This window comes from Elgaria multicarinata, chromosome 5, assembly GCF_023053635.1.
Source record: "Elgaria multicarinata webbii isolate HBS135686 ecotype San Diego chromosome 5, rElgMul1.1.pri, whole genome shotgun sequence".
NCBI classification, from domain to species: Eukaryota; Metazoa; Chordata; class Lepidosauria; order Squamata; family Anguidae; genus Elgaria; species Elgaria multicarinata.
Window position 1 is genome coordinate 116268252 of NC_086175.1, and position 19632 is coordinate 116287883.

General features: G+C 40.5%; 1 protein-coding gene across 1 annotated transcript; it reads left to right on the forward strand.

Moving 5' to 3' along the window:
• The first annotated feature begins 402 nt into the window (after positions 1-402).
• KBTBD3 (kelch repeat and BTB domain containing 3) lies at positions 403-11163 on the forward strand. Its single transcript, XM_063127833.1, has 3 exons — positions 403-457; positions 7584-7831; positions 9397-11163. Exons 2-3 carry the CDS (start codon positions 7608-7610, stop codon positions 10988-10990), a joined length of 1818 nt encoding a protein of 605 aa, XP_062983903.1. The 5' UTR covers positions 403-457; positions 7584-7607; the 3' UTR covers positions 10991-11163.
• The last annotated feature ends 8469 nt before the right edge of the window (positions 11164-19632 follow it).

A 19632-nucleotide genomic window follows, 5' to 3' on the forward strand; every position in this document is an offset into this window, starting at 1 on the left:
GGGGCAGTGAATCCGCTCTGGAGTTCAGTCAGATCCAGCCAGAACTCTAAAGGTGCTCAACTCCATCCCCCAAATGGGTTCAGCACCTTGAACAGTGCCGTTAGAGTTCTGACTGAACCCCAGATCGGATTCACCGCCCCCACTGACATGGCTGTCTCCACAGGACCTCTTTATAGTGCCTTACCGGCCCACCCACTCCCCATTCCGTTGATAACCTGAAGTGTCTTTACAGTTTCAGCGATCTTGAAACTCTTGGGCGGGCGGTCCTCGCGCTTGACAGCATCGTCTAGGCGGCCGTTACGAGGGGGAGGGCTTTAACGAGCTATTGACACGCGCTTACACCATTCACAGCGCAGGGTTCTTTGGACTGACGGAAGGGACAGCCAATGGGGGAGCCATGGTGGATGTAGGGTGACGGATGTAGCGGATGGTCTCGGAGCTTCTGTGGTGGATGTAGGTGAGTAGCTGACGGCGCGGCACAGGGGCAAAACGGTCGGGACGGGGAGGCCTCCTCGGCCTACAGGAAACCACATCCTACTGAGAGGTGTTGAACTTGTAGAAGTGCCTGCGGGCCTCGAAGCTGCCTCCCTTCCGAGCGGGGTTTCCTGAGGGAGAGAACGGGCTCTTGGGGGTTGAACATCAGTGCTGATACAGAGCATGCGCGAGATTATGCGGACATGCGCACAGCAACCGCTGAAGCTTCTAATGCAACATGTTCCCTTAACTTGTCGTCATCGGACATTCTTCCCAGGAAAAAAAGGGAACGAGCGGGTGTTAGTACAGTCTAGAGCAGCCTTTCCCACTTGGTGCCCTCCAGATGTTTTGGACTTCAACTCCCATCAGCCAGCGTGGCCAATGGTTAGGAATCCTGGGAGCTGTAGTCCAAAACATTTGGAGGGCACCAGGCTGGGGAAGGTTGGTCTAGAACAGGGGTGGACAGAAGATAGAACTGAATCTACTAGTAGATCTTTGGGTGTTTTGCAGTGGATCAATAAGGACTGCTGTCTCCCAGTTGTTTAACAATAACCTCCCGACCCTAAATTACCCTGTTAAGAGGCATTGAGGAATCTAGACTAGATTTTTGTGTGGAAGGATTGTCAGCTCCAATGCACAAGGGTTCAGCTGGTAGATTGCAGGCTTCAATTAAAAACAAAACAAAGCCCAAAATAGATTAGGCACACATGAAATGGACTAGAGGCTTCTTTGTTTTCTTGGGTACGGTGGGAAATCAGTTCCAGCTAATCTTTATGGGTTTCACTTCCAAGTGGTTGCACAAAAGATTGTGCCATTAGAAGCACTAGGTATGAGGCTTCTTGGCTTCACAAAGAGGAGTTAGTTTTTACCTTTCTCTAGGCCAAATACCTGCTCTAATAGCTTTCATTAAAAGAAATGCAACATGACATGGTTTCTATAGTAAAATATTTTTGCAAAGTAGTTTATTAACAAAAGAGGTGAACAGAGTGTTTTATAACAATTGTCCTTGTAGAGATAGTGATAGGGTGACCATATGAAAAGGAGGACAGGGCTCCTGTTAACAGTTGCATAGAAAAGGAAATTTCAGCAGATGTCATGTGTATATATGGAGAACCTGGTGAAATTCCCTCTTCATCACCACAGTTAAAGCTGCAGGAGCTATACTAGAGTGACCAGATTTAAAAGAGGGCAGGGCACCTGCAGCTTTAACTGTTGTGATGAAGAGGAAATTTCACCAGGTTCCCCATATATACAGATGACACTTGCTGAAATTTCATTTTCAATACAACCGTTAAAGATACAGGAGCCCTGTCCTCCTTTTCATATGGTCACCCTAGATCGTGTTCAATATTGGAAAATAACAAGATTATTGCACTCATTCTGTAGGTGTATACCCCAATCATCTTGAGTACTCCTACAGACAACAGTAGGCTAATTCTTACAGCTCTGCTGCTATAAGAAGCAAAAGGTTTGCAGACTTCAGATGTTTTCCATTCAGAGTCCTAAAATAATAAATAGTATGGATGCAGCATACCAGCTGCTCTCACAAATTACTATACCATAGATATTTGGGATTCAGTGTTATTCTGCCAAGACATGGAATATTTGCCTTTATCTTTTGAAGAGTGAAAAAAGTCAGCACAGTATTAAATATTCAAACAGTAAAATATATAGAATGTTCATATAATTCCAAAGGCTGCAGTCAATATACAACCCACCTATTCTAGAATAATTATAAATAAGTCAGTGGGACACCTTCAGAATATGTGACTGGTGGACTTCAGCCAAATAATAAATACATTAAAGTTGCAGTCCCATAGACAGTAACATGGGAGTAAGCTTCATAAAGCTCAGTGGGAAATACTTCTGAGTAAACATGTTTAGGATCAGGATTTAGTACATCTTGACTTTCCACATGGGTTTAGGGAGCAACTTATAGTGGGTTATCCTATTATTATTATTATTATTATTATTATTATTAATTTATTTATTTATTTGTATCCTGTCTTTTGCCCAGTACTGGGCCTCAAAGTGGCCTTACAAAATTTAAAATATATACATTTTAAAACCTATGAATAGAAATATACAAAAGTTACAAAAATATTCCAATATTAAAATATTTAAACATTTAAAATACATTACAATTTTAAAAGTCCTTGGCACAGATGGAGGCACAGATTAATTGCCAAAAGCCTGCCAGAACAAAAAAGTTTTTGCCTTCCTCTGAAAGCACATCAAAGAGGGAGCCAATCAAGCTTCCCTGGGAAGAGAGTTCCAGAGAACTGGAGCAGCCACAGAGAAGGCCCTCTTCTGTGTTCCCACCAGGTGTGCCTGTGATGGTGGTGAGACTGAAAGAAGGGCTTCCCCAGAATTATTATTATTATTATTATTATTATTATTATTATTATTATTATTTATTTATTTATATAGCACCATCAATGTACATGGTGCTGTACAGAGTAAAACAGTAAATAGCAAGACCCTGCCGCATAGGCTTACATTCTAATAAAGCACAGGCAGGCTCATAAGGGAGAACATGGTCTTTCAGTTAACCCAGACCCCAGCCATATAAGGCCTTATAGGCCATAGCCAGCACTTTGAATTGTGCCTGGAAACAGACTGGAAGCCATTGGAGATGTTTTAACAGGGGAGTTGTGTGCTCCCTGTAACCAGTCCCGGTCAACTCTCTGGCTGCAGCTCTTTGAACCAGCTGAAGTTTTTGAACACTCTTTAAAGGCAGCCCCACGTAGAGCATGTTACAGTAATCCCATTGGGATGTAACTAAGGCAAGTGTCACTGTGGCCATTCTTCCCCTTCCAGCAAAGCTGTAGCGTAGGTTAAGTTAAGAGGGTCTGTCTAACTAGTACAATTGCTGGAGATGTAAAGCACCTAATGCTTCTTTAGCAATGCCCTGTAGTTGCCTCTTTTTGGGAGGAGGTTATTATTATTAATATTATTATTATTATATTTATTTGTATCCCGCCTTTTGCCCAATACTGGGCCTCAAGGCGGCCTTACAAAATTTAAAACATATACATTTAAACCTAGGAATATAATAAGGATAAACTTTGTACTGAAACAATCTATAATATGTAACGATGTGCGTGTCCTTCTAAATTTCCTGCCAGCGCAAATGGATCTTCAGAGCCCTTATGACAGCTAAAAGACTTATATTATCACGTTGGAAGACATATGCTCACCTCCCATATAGCAATGGATTGAGGACTTAATAACACTATCAACATTTGAACGGGTGTTATATAGGCACAACTTGCGAGTGGATAAATATATGGATATTTGGTCTACTTTTCTTTAAACCTATGTATAACTCTCCCCTCCCTCTTTTTTTTAAAACTAATGGTACATTTGATGATATTCCTATATATGTAATGTGTTTTTTTCTTTTTCTTTTTAATGATTTATTTTCTGTTCTGTTGATATTCACAATAAAAAGGAGAAAAAAGGAAAGAAACAAACAAAGTACCTGACCAGGGATTTTAATGCAGGTTGCTGTAGTCCACACTAGCTCTCATTTGGAGAGCAAAGCAGAAAAGTTGATTCCACTACTAATAATTTGGCTGATGCATATACTTTTGGGGGATTCTCCCACCACCACCACCACCACCATAAACAAAGATGATAAGACAATTAGATGACATTTTCTTAGTGTGTTCTGAATTCAGGGAAAGTATTATTTCCCTGCAATAAAGCACTTCTCTAATGAAAAAGAACAAAATAGAAGATGACGATGATGATGATGGAGGAGGAGGGGGGGGGAAGTGTGGGGAGAGTAGTTAAACCATGACTGCTAAACAGTATTTCATTACCAAGGAAAATGGGTAGCAGAAATCTGAAATGGTGCCAGCAGCAATAAGAGAAAGCACTAGAGTGTGGTGTGTGGTCCCAAGCTAATCAGTACTGACTGTATTAAATCCAGGAGAGCTAGAACTATTAGTCATTCTTTCCCCTCATTTTAAGCTTTACCATTCATTCTTGAATGTTAATTTCAGGGGCAAATCCTCCAAACGTCCCCGTCCCCCCCATCAGATTACTATAACTACAGGAGCTTGTGTAATTAAGCAGGAAGCTCTCCTGTCTCTTGAATGCCTCTAGGAATCAGCTTGATTTCAGTATCTCATGCTGGTAACCTAGAAGCACAAAAAACTTTCAAGCCAGTCTCTAATAAAGGAATCCTAACATGTATTATTAATAAATGCCAGGTTTTATGAATTCATATTTCAGAATACCAACAGTAATTTTGTGACTGTGTAAACAAGTGACTGAATTAATTATCCAGGTATTTCTGTTTTTAATGAAGGGAAGTTTCAGTGCTTACTTTTGGTCTTCGTAAATACAGGAGAGTCCTTCTTACATAAGCCATGGGCCATCAACACAGAAGGTGTCGCCTTCACGTGCCGGGTCTGGGACTTTGGGAAGTACAGCAGCAGCCCTCAGACCTTGTCTCTCTGCCCATTGAGAGCAGGATTGTGCCTGATAAGAGGGTTTCAGTGCAAGTTGGTTTTGCTTTCAGTAAATATGTGATCGGTATATGATCCACCATAATGATGACAAGTGTTTGACCTAAGCACAAAGGGGGAAATGCAACATGCAACTCACATCATTCTTAGTTTATTAATTTTTATTGTTTCGCAAACACACATGACATAAAAGCATTACAAAGAAACATTACATCCTGGGAAAAAGAAGAAAGGGGGGGGGAAGGAAGAGCGGAGGGGGGGAACTACACAAAGGTTAAGGTGTATTTTCGGCTCTCTACACATCCCAAATGTGAATTATATTCTCTCCTTGTTTAATTACATTTAACACAATAATCAAATTCTTTTCTTTCTTCTAAGGCCTTAGCTAGACCTAAGGTTTATCCCGGGATCGTCCCTGCCTGCTCCCGGGATATCCTGTGTGTCATTTACCTGAACAGGGATGACCCCAGGACAATCCCGGGATAAACCTTAGGTCTAGCTAACGCCTAAGTGAACTATATCTCATACACTGAATCCACAGACAAATACATCATTTTTCTCTGTTTCTTGCAAAAATTCTATCAGAGGTTTCTATTCAGATATGAATGTGGCTGTTGATTTATCTCCCATTATTGCTGTAAGTTTTGCCATCTCTGCCAACTCCAATGTCTTCAAGAGGCATTCGTCCATTGTTGGCGTTGCTTCATTTTCCACTTCTGTGCATATAATAGTCTCACTGCCATTGCAACTCAGATCATTCTGAGGTCCACCTGTCATATTTTTACTTACTCAGGAGAGCCACATCTCTACACTGTCATAAGCATTTTTGTTACATTTTTTTGACTCAATGGCCACTTTTGCATGCAACAATAAGCCAGAACTCCAGAGAATCCTGGCTTATTGTTCATGAGCTGTATCCAGGTCTATGCAGTCTGTTCGCCAGTGCTGGCATCTCCTGCCAGCAGAAACAGCTAAACTAACCATCGACTAACCTGTGAGAAGGACGGAGTGAGGGAGACCGTAGTAGTCCAGAAGCTGCTGAAAATCTTACATTTTTCGTTTTCCCTCCGTATTCCCTTTTCCGTTTGTATTGCATCTTTTTAGATTGTAAGCCTTATTTTACTGATCGATTGGAAGCTGCTCCAGGAACCTTCCTTTTGGCTGAGGAATGGGATAAAATACTTCAAAATAAATAAATAATAAGCAGGGATTTAAAGCTTAGGAAGCAATCCTATGGCCCTCAAACAAAGTCTGGGGGTGGGGGGAATAATTCGGATTCCTGGATCTGAGGTCTGACCGCAGATGCACAAATCTGTATCTCCGTCTCCCTTGCAGCCAGCATGAAGACAACCAAGGTCAAGGGCAAACTTGCAGAGGGGGGTAAAGGGAGTGTTCCGGCAGACACGGAGGGGGTTGCAGAGTATCCCCATGCCTCCCCTGCCTCCTTCCCTCATGCTCCGCCACACCCCAGCTAGATGTGGGAAAAGGCTTGTTATCTGAACTAGGGCTTCTGGCTTGAGCCAGAATCGCAAACCTAGGTTGGTTGTTTTACAAAGCCTGGCTTGTTTGGCAGCAACAAGCCAAGAGACCCAGTTTGATGACATGTGGCTAAGTTTTGAATTCCTGGTTAGCTTAGCCCCTCCCACTGTGGGGAGGAGCCAATTGGAAGGGAACGGGATATGTGCACTAGCATGCAGCTTGTGAATGAGAAAACCAGGATTCTCTGGAATTCTGCCTTTTTGTTTTGTGGAAATGTATCCAGTGTGTTATTTATAATGTATTCTTTGTTAATCCTTCTCCCTGGGCCTCATAGCATACTTTCTTCATTTTGCACATCCACGCAGGTCAGATATAGATATAGTGATGCAGGCATTCTTACTTTTGAGGGACTTGAGTAGGCAAGGAGCACAAACGATGCGTACTTGGAATTACTCTGTGGGGGAAGAAAATAGGTAAAAAGGAAGCTGGAACCAGTCCTCAGGATGTACATTGTGTAGGTCTGATTTAGTAGAAGACGTTTGAGCTGCAATCTTATACATATTTACTACCAATAATGTTTGGGCTGCAATCTTATACATATTTACTTTGAAGTAAATCCCATTGCACTCAATGCAATTTACTTCTAAGTAGATGAGCGCAAGCACAGGACTGCACAGTTAGTTGTTCTTTAACAGGCACCCAACTCTCTCTCTCATCTAGCTAAAATCACACAAGAAAACAAATAAAAGAATGTAATAATAGTTACTAAAATATCAGAGAAATATAGTGTAACACAAAGGACACATTCAAACGTTATGATCTCATGATAATATACACTCTAAATTAGCCTGTAAGCACCTTCTCTGCGTGTATTCCTTTAGTGCTGGGTTGGAAAACATATATACAGGCAGGTTGGCAATGAAATTCTGCCCTGTGCTGTAGCATTTGGAAGAGAACATGCATTCCCCATCTATTGTTATGTTTGCATTTCTTTAAAACATGCATGCCCCACCTTTTTCCTGTGATTGGATCGTAGGTTGCACATACCTCTATATACCATAATAATGAATTAGAGGTTCCCAGTCTCATTAAATTGTGTTGAAAACGTTTCTGCTATAGTATAAATAACTTCTAAAATATTCTCTCCCCTAGCAGTAAGTATAGAGTGAAGAAACCATGGACAAGCAGTATGATTCCATTGGCACCCCAACTTGCAATGGAATTTCAACTCGGGAGAAGAAAATCAGCTCCTTAGTGGCTGAAGGCCATGGCCAGCAAATCTTAAATGTACTGCAAAGCTTCAGGGATCAAAACATATTTTTTGACTTTAAAATACTTGTGAAAGATGAAACGATCCCTTGTCACCGTTGTGTACTCGCCGCATGTAGTGACTTTTTCAGGTAAGTTTTTGTGGGTTTTGTGCTTATATTGTTGTTTTTTTAGTTGAAAATCATAGCTGAATCAATTCATGCAACTCAAAATGTAGAATTCTTGTTTTATATTAATCTTAGAAATTATGTGCATAGTTACGTAGATATCCAGACTTCAGTAAATCCAGATAGCTGTGAAATAGCAGACGTTTTCAATGGCTGTCAATGGCTACTAGTCCTGATGGCTATGTGCTGCCTCCAGTTTCAGAAGCAGTATGCCTATGTACACCAGTTGCTGGGGAATATGAGCTGGAGGTCCTGCTTGTGAGCACTCAGGTCCTGCTTGTGAGTTTCCTGTGGGCAGCTGGTGGGCCACTGTGTGAACAGAATGCTGGTCTAGATGGACCCTTGGTCTGATCCAGCAGGGCTCCTCTTAAAATTATCTGCTCATAAGTTAATATTAGATACCTATGGCCCCAGTCCATCTCATTGCGTGCAACTCAGTACGTAATAACTAGAGATTGCAGATGGAGATGTGCATTCCTATCTGCCTTAAAAGCCATCTGAAGCCAATTCAAGTGGTCTGTATGAGCATTGTAATGCAGATCGAGATACATATTCACATGCTTGTTTGTATCCACATAAGCTTTGCTTGCGGAAAGCTACTTTCATGTGCAAATCTGCCTTGCTGGATTGGGGCACATATTGCTAATGTAAATTACCCATCTGTAACCATTATATGTCACTCAATGAGATTTTTTTTTATAAAAAAAATGCTATTCAAACATTCATAGGGCTAAATCTGCCGTTTTATTTATTTTTGTTTAAATCTGCTGCCATAAAATTCAGTGTTGAATTCAGGACGGTGGGGCTGCGTGTTACCCACTCGCTCTAAGGAATCTGAACTTGAACTTGAGAATGCATCCTTTGAACCTCTTGGTGAATAGCCACTAATATTGCTCTGCTTTATAGGCAAATTCCAGAGAACCAGAGAACCATTGTAAACCGCCCAGAGAGCTTCGGCTATGGCTCGGTATATAAATGTAATAAAAATAAATAAATAACTCATTCAGTGAGCCCAAGAGAATTTAGATTTGCTTTTAAAAACAGCCATGCCTGACAAACTGCTTTTGACACAGAGAGTTCCAAAAGTTTTTTTCTGATATGACATGAGGGTAGAATCAGTTGTTTAAAAATAAAGAAATCAACATTTCTACTGGACATTCTTCGGGCAAGCCTAAAGGTGCTCTTTGGATTCTGTCTTGTGGATTGAGCTAATTTGTTTTCGATGATTACATGTACAAATTCTCATCAAGCGGTGAGCTGAGTGAGACCTAAGTTTATTATACTAAACTAATTAAAAGCAGTGAAAACATTATGATGATAAAATACTGCCATTTCTTTAATGTGCTGCATTAGTTTAACATTCATTCACTCAACAAGTTATCCAAAGTGTTGTCCAAAGTATGTATATTGATAATGGTGTCCTTCACCTTACTCAAGTTCTGTGATTTGTTTTTGTTCTTTTCATATTTAGATGGCACAAATATTGGCAGTGATTTGTTGTATGTTCATCTTCTGTATTTTAATTGCAGAGCCATGTTTGAAGTTAACATGAAAGAGAGAGATGATGGGAGTGTTACTATTAGTAATTTGTCACCCAAGGCAGTGAAGGCTTTTCTAGATTATGCCTACACTGGAAGAACTGAGATAACAAATGATAATGTAGAAATGTTCTTTCAGCTATCATCGTTTCTTCAAGTTTCACTTCTTTCAAAAGCTTGCAGTGACTTTCTGATTAAGAACATTGATCTTGTCAATTGTTTGCAACTATTATCTATTTCTGAAAGTTACGGCTCCACTCAGTTGTTTGATCATACACTTGAGTATGCGCAGAGCCATTTTTCCTTGCTGCTCCAATCAAATGATTTCCTGGAAATGAATTCTGAGATATTGCAAAAATGTCTACAAACCGATGAGTTGAATGTCCCAGATGAAGAGTCTGTGTTGAAAGCTGTCTTTTGGTGGACAAAGCACAACTTGGAAACAAGGAAGAAGCATCTTCCTCACTTGATGAAAAAAGTAAGGCTACATCAGTTGTCTGAGAAGACACTCCGGGACATCTTGCACTCTGAAGAACAGTTACTTGAAAGCACTGGCTGCTTAGTGATAATCAATGAGGCAATTAAAAATGTGCAAACGTTCAGTGGGCTGTTTCCGGACGCTCGTCCTTCAACAACAGAGAAGTACATACTGGTTCACAAAACTGAAGAAAATGGAACACATCGTCATACATTTTGTTATAACATTAAAACTGATCGATGGAGAGAACTGACACACACACACATAATTGACCTGCCAGGATCAAGTTTATCTAGCTATGGTGAAAAAGTATTTATAACGGGGGGATGTGAAGGGAACTGTTTCCGGACTATTAGACTTCATATTGCCGAAACATTTCACAATGCCACTGACCAAACTTGGTGTTACTGTCCAGCCAATGATAGCTTCTCATCAGTATCAGCCATGAAGAAGCCAAGGACAATGCATACATCTGTTGTGACCCTAAATCAATTGTTCGTGATAGGAGGGAAGACAAGGGCATCTCAGGGTATCAAAAGTCTTTTGGATGTGGAGGCATATAGTCCTCTGTCTAGAGAATGGAAATCTGTGAGTCCGTTACCAAGAGGTATCTATTATCCAGAAGCGAGTGCATGTCAGAATATAATTTATGTACTTGGTTCTGAAGTAGAAATTACTGATGCCTTTAATCCATCTCTGGATTGTTTCTTTAAATATAATGCTGCAACTGATCAGTGGTCTGAGCTGGTAGCAGAATTTGGGCAATTCTTTCACGCAACCTTAATCAAAGCTGTTCCAGTGAACTGCACATTGTACATCTGTGACCTTTCTACCTATAAGGTTTATAGTTTTTGCCCAGAGACATGTGTCTGGAAAGGGGAAGGCTCTTTTGAATGTGCTGGTTTTAATGCAGGAGCAGTTGGAATAGAAGATAAAATTTACATCCTTGGTGGAGATTATGCCCCTGATGAAATCACTGATGAGGTGCAAGTCTACCATAGCAGTAGGTCTGAATGGGAAGAGGTTTCACCCATGCCAAAAGCCCTAACTGAGTTCTATTGTCAGGTGATTCAATTTAATAAATACAGGGACCCATGGTTGCAATAGCAATGTGATCGTGTCAGTTATAAGCAACGACACGTTTTAAAGATGTATCTGATTTAATCTGAGTGAGGGAAACCAAACAATACTGGCACAATCCACCCAACATGGTTTCCATCTGCTTTTCATTTCAACGAAGAAGCAAGGCTTGGTAAATTGCACCCATAGTTACAATACATGAAAAGCCCAAGGAGGTTTTAGATTAGTTTTTCTCTTAACAGGAGCCCTCCATACCTCATGACAATTTACTTTTGATGTTGATGGGAGTTTTCAGAAGCAGTTTATGTGGCTTTAGGAGATCAGTTGTTAAAAGAAAAATATAAACAATTGCATTGGACCAGTGCAAAAACTCAACAGGAGTCTAAGCAGTTTGTTGGATCCTGGCCCAAATTTTCAAATGTAATCATTCTCAGTTGCTACATTTGTTTATCTTCAAGCTGTATTATGTAATTTGAGTAATTTAACTGTGATTAACACAGTCTTAGGACAAAATAACAGTAGCCAGATTAGTGTTATGGTATGCATAATGACTTTCCATAGTCATGGTTTTTCCAATAGAAAACTCAGCCAAAAAGTTAAAGTTTTTACTTAATCTGTAAATGACTAAAATAAGCTGAATTATGCTATATTCCAGAAATCAACAATTTAACTATTAAGTTTAAGATGATTTCTGGATTTTAGCTTAATTCAGCATTTGTCTCTCCATTAGATATTAATATAAACTTCAACTATTATGGTGGGACTAATGCATCTCTGATTATTCACAGACTTTTTTCTTGACTTAGACTAAAATGGCTCAAATAAAGATATGCTGGCTGAAGTAGCTTCCTGTTTCAGTTGAGTGTTCAGTATCTCTACTAGTTAGGGTGAGCATATGGAAAGGAGGACAGGGCTACTGTATCCTTAACAGTTGTATTGCAAAGGGAATTTCAGTAGGTGTCATTTGTAGGCATGCAAATTCCCTCTTCATCACAACTGTTTTTTTTATAGTTTTTATTTGTTTTCTACACTATATAAACATACATAAAACATTGCAATAGTAATAATAATAACAAAAGAAAAACATCTAACAACTGCTACATACATATTGAATAAATGTTGAGTACATATATGTTGAATAACTATTACCTATACATTATCATACTACAACATAATCATTCTTAACATAAAAGTGCACCCCCCACCTCGGGATCATTCCTGAGTCCAAAATCTAATTGTTTCCTCTGCTGGCGGTTTCCCACTTCCCTTAGTAAACACAAATATTAGGAACTGTTTCCAGATTCCTTCAAACTCATTTATTTTAGTTACGCCTTTTCTCCACTTAATATTACATGTCAATTTAACATTAATGGCTATATCCCATACTTCTTTGTACCATTCTTCAATAGAATATTCCCCTTGAATCTTCCAGTTCCTAGCTACCATCAGTCGCGCTGCAACCAGCAAACTCGATATCAGCTCTATAGTTCCTTTTCCACACTTTATATCTTCAAATAGTGACAGCAATGCAATCTTTGGTGTTTGTTCTATTTTCATTCCCACTATTTCTTCAATTTCTGAAAACACCATCTTCCATAATCTTTGTACATATTTGCATTGCCACCACATATGTAAATACGTTCCTTTTTCCCCACAACCTCTCCAACAATTTGCTGAATGCTCATCATTTATCTTATTCAATCTAATCGGGGTTAGGTACCACCTCCATAAAATTTTAAAATAATTCTCCTTTATTCTCACTGATAAACTTCTCAACACTCTTTGTTTCCATAGTCCCTCCCAGCTCTGTCCAATTCATCACAACTGTTAAAGCTGCAGGAGCACTGCCCTCTTGACCTGATACAAAAGAGGGCAGGGCTTCTGCAGTTTTCACTGTTGAGATGAAGAGGGAATTTCACCAGGTGCTGCACGCCTACAAATGACACCTGCTGAAATTCCCTTTTCAATACAACTGTTAAAGATACAGGAGCCGTGTCCTCCTTTCCATATGCTCACCCTACAACTGGTGTAACATCTGTTGATGTGAATAATTGGTCTTAACTTGAGCTATCATTTCAATGGTGTTACCAGTATTTTTATTTCCTTACCTTCTGGTAGCCATAGACTAGGGTTACAACCCTTTTTGGACTTGAGGGCTGTATTGCACAATGCCAGGGGGGAATGCATGGAAACAAACACACACACCCTAGGGTTCTGTTGCTAGCGCCAGCAAAATCTGGTGGGCTGCTAGAAATGGTTTGGCTGTACTTTTTTCACCCTTGCCATAGACAGTGGCCAAGACTAAGAAAGGCCCTTTATCCTTATGCAAGTGATAGTAAGCATGCAGCGAAGTTTTTATTTACTTTGCCTAGTAAGTAAAAATTATGGAAAGTTATATAGGAAAATTTTGCAGTGCTTATCGCATCAGGTTGTATTTCAAGTCACTCTGACATAAAAGCATGGAATAATTCTAATAATATCTTATTAATAATACCAGTTACTAATTTTACATAGTGTCTTCCTGTTGCCTCTAAGTATAGAGGCAGCCCCAAAGATTAGTTATATATAATGTACCATTCATGTTCACATCACTTTACAAAGTAGAAGAGAACTGATCCCTTCCTCAAGTAGTTTATAGTCTAAAGTTTGCCTTGAGGCAGACAACAAATTGTGCAATGTCTACTGTCTGAGGTTATAATTACTTAATTGGAAATTAATCCTATTGAAATCAAGGGGCCTGCTTCTGAGTAAACATTGTAAGAATGGTCTCCAAGAATGATACCATGTTAATTAAGAGGTAATAAGTCAGGCCTCATTTTAAAATACTCACTCACATACACACACATCATGATACTGTTCAATCATAATTAGTTTTAAATGAATTAGGACATTTCAAAATATGCACTTTTCTCAACTTAGCTTTGATACATCACAACCACCATTGAATTGTCAATCTAGTGCTTGAGAAACCTTTGTATCTGAAGTGGACAAAGGGACTTCATGAAAGATGGAAGAATAATACAAACAGTCACAGTATCATTTGAAACATGGTAGAACTCACACACTAATGTTTTCTATGAGAGCTAGGTAGCATTCTATAAAGTAGCCTTCCCCAACCAGTGCCCTCCAGATTTTTTGGATTACAAGTCCCATGAGCCCCAACCAGCATAGCTTATGGTCAGGGGTGACGGGAGCTGTAGTCCAGAACACCTGGTGAGCGTCAGGTTGGGGAAGACTGCATTAAACATAAACGGGTTCTGGTACTGAACACAGATGTTACTGTTCATATAATATGCAGCTCTCAGATTTAAGCATTGTTAACAGATAATCAAACAAAATCCCTGTCAACATGTATTAACATCATTTATAGGCTACTTCTTCGCACAGTTATTCTGAATGCTATACAAAATTGAAAGGTATCAATAAAAGCAATAGGTTGCAGCCAGACTTCGTGGTCTCTGTGCATCACACCTATGGGCTCTGCACCTCTGCTGAGCCTTAGCTGGGAAACTTCTATAGCTGAGGAATGAATTTTGGTGGGACTTTTTGGCACATGCTCCAATGGGTTCCTGCCCATCCCCTCAGTTCCTTTTGACCACGTTGTGAATCACCTCGTCGGGAACTTTCTCCGCTTTCTAGGAGTGTTTTTGCTGAGTAGAACTCTTACTTTTCTTTCACCTGTATATTCTGACAAATTATATATTAGAAATTTTTTAAAAATCTTTCTTAACCGCTCGGAGCTCAGTTTTGTTTTTTGAATGCTTTATTTATTTTAATAAAAATATACAACATACTGTTATACAACATATTCATTATACACTGTCAATTATTTCAGCTACTCAACAAAAACACCAAGCGTAACACACATATTAACATCTATGAGTAAATTAAGTAAATTTAGTATTAAATGATAGAATTTTCATAACACCACACAAAACATGTAAAAATAAATTAAATGCAAACTAAACTAAATGTGTTAGATAGTACATAAGATCAAAATATCACATATCTCCCAAGCAATGTTTTATTATATAGTAAAACAAGAATATATATATCCTGAGTCCCCCTGTGTTCTTGGTATTCCCCCCTCCTCCCAACAAAATGCAGTTTGAGGATTAAGTGTGAAATGACACTTGCTACCCCTGAGTCCTTTTCTACTTAATTTTTGTGAACTGCCTAGAGAGCTTTGGCTAATGGGCGGTATAAAAATGCAATAAAATAAATAAATTTCTCTATCATAATTGTTTTTCCAATATTCAATAAAGTTTATTGCTCTGTAAATTTGGGGTCTGTTGTCTGCCATCTCTTAACCTCACTACTTCACATTGCAGAGTAATGTTGCATTTCCTGTGTTCATTTACTTGGGAGTAAGTACTATTGAAGTCAGTGGGACTTACTTCAGATGAAACATGTTTAGGATTGCAGCTGTCTTGATGGTCTGTATAATAAGGACTAGCTCTTTGCCATTTTCCATGCCTGTCTTTCCCCCTCTATGTTGTGTACTGGACAAATATGTTGGTAACAACACACTACATAAAAAGGAATGGTAAATTTTCTAAGGCCGCATTGCTATGCATACTTATTGTGAATTGAGCCCCACTGAAAATCAGCGGACACACTACTGAGTAAACATCATGCAAGATGTTCTTGACAGCATTTTTTTTTCAAAACTCAAGCACAAAATGCAAACTAGAGGCCAAAATAGTAACGATAAGGAGGCAATGTTAAGGAGTAAATATGATCTATTAAATTACAAAGTTATGGCTGTGAGCCTAAGAAGTACTTTAGCCATGTGCTATTGGTGTTGGTCTAGGGTTCGCTTTTGCTAGCGCTACATCAGTGACATACATGCAGCTGCAGTATTGAATACTGCCCATCTAGTAGAATTTTTGGCTTTGCCCCCTTGACCATCAGACGCCCCATGGCATATCAGAAACTGCTTTTGAAAAGCCCCTCAGTTTAAAAGCAAGAGGAGGTGGGGTTACAAGTCAAGAAACAAAAGCAGAAGGGCACATTGGGCATGAGGAAGTGGTCTTGCAGTTCTTTGGATCTCAATCTATGTTATAATGTAGTCTAAGGGCACAATCCTATGCAGGTTTAAACAGAAAAAAGTTCTACAACTCCCAGCATTCCCCAGCCAGGGGGCATTTTTCTGTCTAAACATGCACAGAATTGTGCCCTAAACGAATCACTTGCATGTCAATATATTTGATCTTATTTGCACTGAGAAATGTAATCACACCAAAACAGTTCTATTATTGAGATATTGTATGAACAGTAAAGGTAGAACATTAATATGTATGTAATTTCTTCTTATGATCAGTTCTTAATTTTGAAGTCATCACATGTCAATGTTAAAATGGAATAAATCAATATTTTGCATATTGTCATTTGTTATTTTATACGGCTATGCCAAGTCTATTACATGTACAGGAAATGGAAAGGAAATATTCACTCCAGTTACTTCTTTAACATTACTTGGTATTACCCTACAAAACATCTTACAAACATAACTTCATTTATCAAATAAGTTACATAAGGCAGAAACACTGGATACATAGGATCCCTGAATTATAGACATTGTGGGGGAAAGAAGAGATTCTGCTGTAGTATGTGATATCACAAAGAACACAACTACATTAAAATGTTTAAAAGGTCTTAAACTCATTTAACTATCACGGCTTCCCTGAAAGTACACTGGCATTTGTAGTCTAATGTTTTACTGAAGATTCCTAAACTCTTCACAGAACTACAGTTCTCAGGGCTTGCTGACTGGGAGCTTTGACAGGTACAGACACAACCCGCCCCCCTCCAAAAAAAAAAAAAAAACATGGAGAAATTCATCCACATTTTGGGAATCTTCCTGTGCATTCCTTGAAGAAGCAATGACAAATCTGCCACATTAGCAACGTTATTTTATTTATTACGTTTCTATACTGCCCAGTTGCTGAAGCTCTCTGAGTACTCTCTGGGTTCTCTGAAGTGTCTTCAAAGTCCTTGTGACTGAAAATTGCTTGAAGTGACAGAAGTATATGTCAGTACAGAATTATAAAACAAGGCTATAAATTTATGACCCAGAGTTTTTGGACATTGCACCCTGTATTCTGTCTCAAAAGAAGTACAGACCAGTATCACCACATCTCATAGTTCAATAAGTTGGTGCTTTATTGAGAGCCACTGTTGTGCTGAAGATTAGCCATGATGAGTGTTGGTATGTTCATTATTAATAAAAATATTATAATTATTACTCTACCACCAAGGCTCTCTAGGCAGTTCACAATTTATTAAAAATCCAAAACCTGCAACATTATAAACATTATAAAAAATTATAATGAAACGTGGTCTCAAAATCTTTAAGCTACAACATGTAATACAAATAGGTAAAAACAATTTCAATTCAGTTACAATAGCAGACCTGTTCAAGACAGCTGATATAAGTGTCCCATCATACGCCATTAAATGCCTGGGTCTAGAGGGCAGTCCTAACCTGGTGCTGAAAAGATGACCGCGTTGGCTCCAGGGAGCTCATTCCATAAGAGCGCTGAGCACTGGAAGTGGCAGGCTGCGCTTATGGAATGTGTCTAATACCTACCTCAGATTGTCTTATAAAGAACCATCATATCAAATTTTGGTGTTACAAACAGGATCTGAGAAAGGTATTGCCAAAATTCCAGCAGACACTGGTAAACAATAGCAATATTTACAAACTTTAAGAGAATTAAAATTCATATGAACAGTCACTGCAAAACTGAAAGTACTCTAATGTCCCTGTAATCTTTAATAACCATTTATTGTAGTGGTTCACTTTCTGGCTTTCCTGATCATTGAAGATCTATGTCTTGTTCTTGTGAAGACAGCTGGCGATCTATGTCTTTCTCCGTCTCATTCTTTAGCTTCAGGCTTCCCGATCTACTCGTGGTCATTCTCTCCAAATCCAGTTCTTTCACTGTTCGCAGTCCTCTCCAAATCCAGTTCTTTCCCCGTCTCACTGACCAACACAGCACCCTCTTCACAAGGCCAGGCCCGGTGCTGCCATAGAGGCAACTCAGGCGGCCGCCTAGAGCGCCAAGCAAACGAGGGCGCCGAACAGCGTACCCGGAAGCTGCTCTCCTAGAGCGGCTTCCGGGTGTGGTGTTCCAAAGCCGCCACCCCAGCCTCCGCCCAACCCCAGCATCCTGGCTCCTTCGAAGCCAGGATGCTGGGGTTGGAGGCGGAGGCTTAAGTACAGCGCGCCAGGAAGCCACTTCCAGGCGCGCCGCTTCAAAGCCTCTGCCCCACCCCCCAACCCCAGCGTCCTGGCTTCAAAGCCGGGAGTGGGAGGGAGCAGGCGGTGAGTGGGATAGCAAGGGGGGAGCCGTAGCGGTGAGCGAGCGAGTGGGGGGCGAGCGATGGGGGGAGCCGGAGCGTGTGAGCGACGGGGGAGCTGGAGCGGTGAGCGGGCGGGGGCAGCGGGCGGGCGGGCGAGCGGGTGTGTGGGGGAGCAGTGAGCGAGCAAGCGGGTGGGCAGGTGAGTGAGGGGGCGGTGAGTGAGCGAGCGGGGGGGGGGGCGGCTTCAGAAATCGCCTGCCTAGGGCGCAATATAGTCTGGCGCCGGCCCTGCACAAGGCTTTTCTCCCTTTTCTAACTACCTCTTAAACTGTCTCCCCTGCCCGTCCTCCTCCTTTCCACCAACCCATTATTGTAGTACTATTGTAGTACTTGCTACTATTGAAGCAAGCAGACAGTGACTGCTCCTGCCCACTCGTTTGTGGCAGCCCCGCTGGGCCCAATCTTCCAGACCCTGCCCAAAGAGAGAGGGTGAGTGAGAAAGTAGAGCCTCCCAAGGGAGTGTGCAGGAGTGATCAGTACCAATGGAAGCCACTCCTTGCAAACATCACATGCTCAACCTTTTCCGTCCTACTAGAGAAAACAAGTGATGCAGTTTAGGTAATGTTTTTTTGGGGGGAGCTCCCTTTAGACAGCCAAATGTACTACCACAACTGTGAAGCACGGAAATGATGTTTCTCTTCCCCACTCCACTTCCTGACATTTCATGCTTTAGAACTGCTTCTATATTCCGCGTATTAAAACAATAACAAAACGACTGCAAAAATAAAGTGGGAGTTTGCCTATTCTGCCCTTATCGCCTGCAGCTCTGTGTGGTCATTTGGGCCTGCCCTCGGCTGAAGGGCCCTGGACTTTGGTAAGAGATAAGCTAATGCGCAGAAGCAGCACCTGCTTCTCAGTTCCATGCAGATGCCTCTGCTTGAATGCTCGCCTCTGCTGTCCTTCCAAATGGCACAGTGGGAAGGATCAATGTGGCTTGCTGGGTGGGCCTGATCCCAGCTGCTGCACTGTCCAGGTGAATGAGTGGGTGGGCTCTCCTCATGAGAACGTAAGAAGCCAGCATGGTGTAATGGCTAAAGTGTTGGACTAGGAGCTGGGAGGTTCTAGTCCCCACTCAGGTCAAGACTTTTCTCTTCTCCCAGGTATTTAACAGCATGTGCTGAGTTTTTTGACTGACCCCAGAGTAGTTGTTTTTAAATGGATATTGTCTGTTTTTGTTTTTATTGTATGCTTTTTATGGTTTTCAATTTTGTATATTTCTTTTAATGTTCCGTTTTTAACTTTTGTAAACCGCCCAGAGAGCTTCAGCTATTAGGCAGTATATAAATGTAATTAATAAATAA

Excerpts from the sequence above, each read along its gene's own strand:
- KBTBD3 (XM_063127833.1), top strand. The coding sequence starts at position 7,608 with ATGGACAAGCAGTATGATTCCATTGGCACCCCAACTTGCAATGGAATT. Across the intron at positions 7,832-9,396 it reads GCATGTAGTGACTTTTTCAG|AGCCATGTTTGAAGTTAACA; the intron begins GTAAGTTTTTGT and ends TTTTAATTGCAG.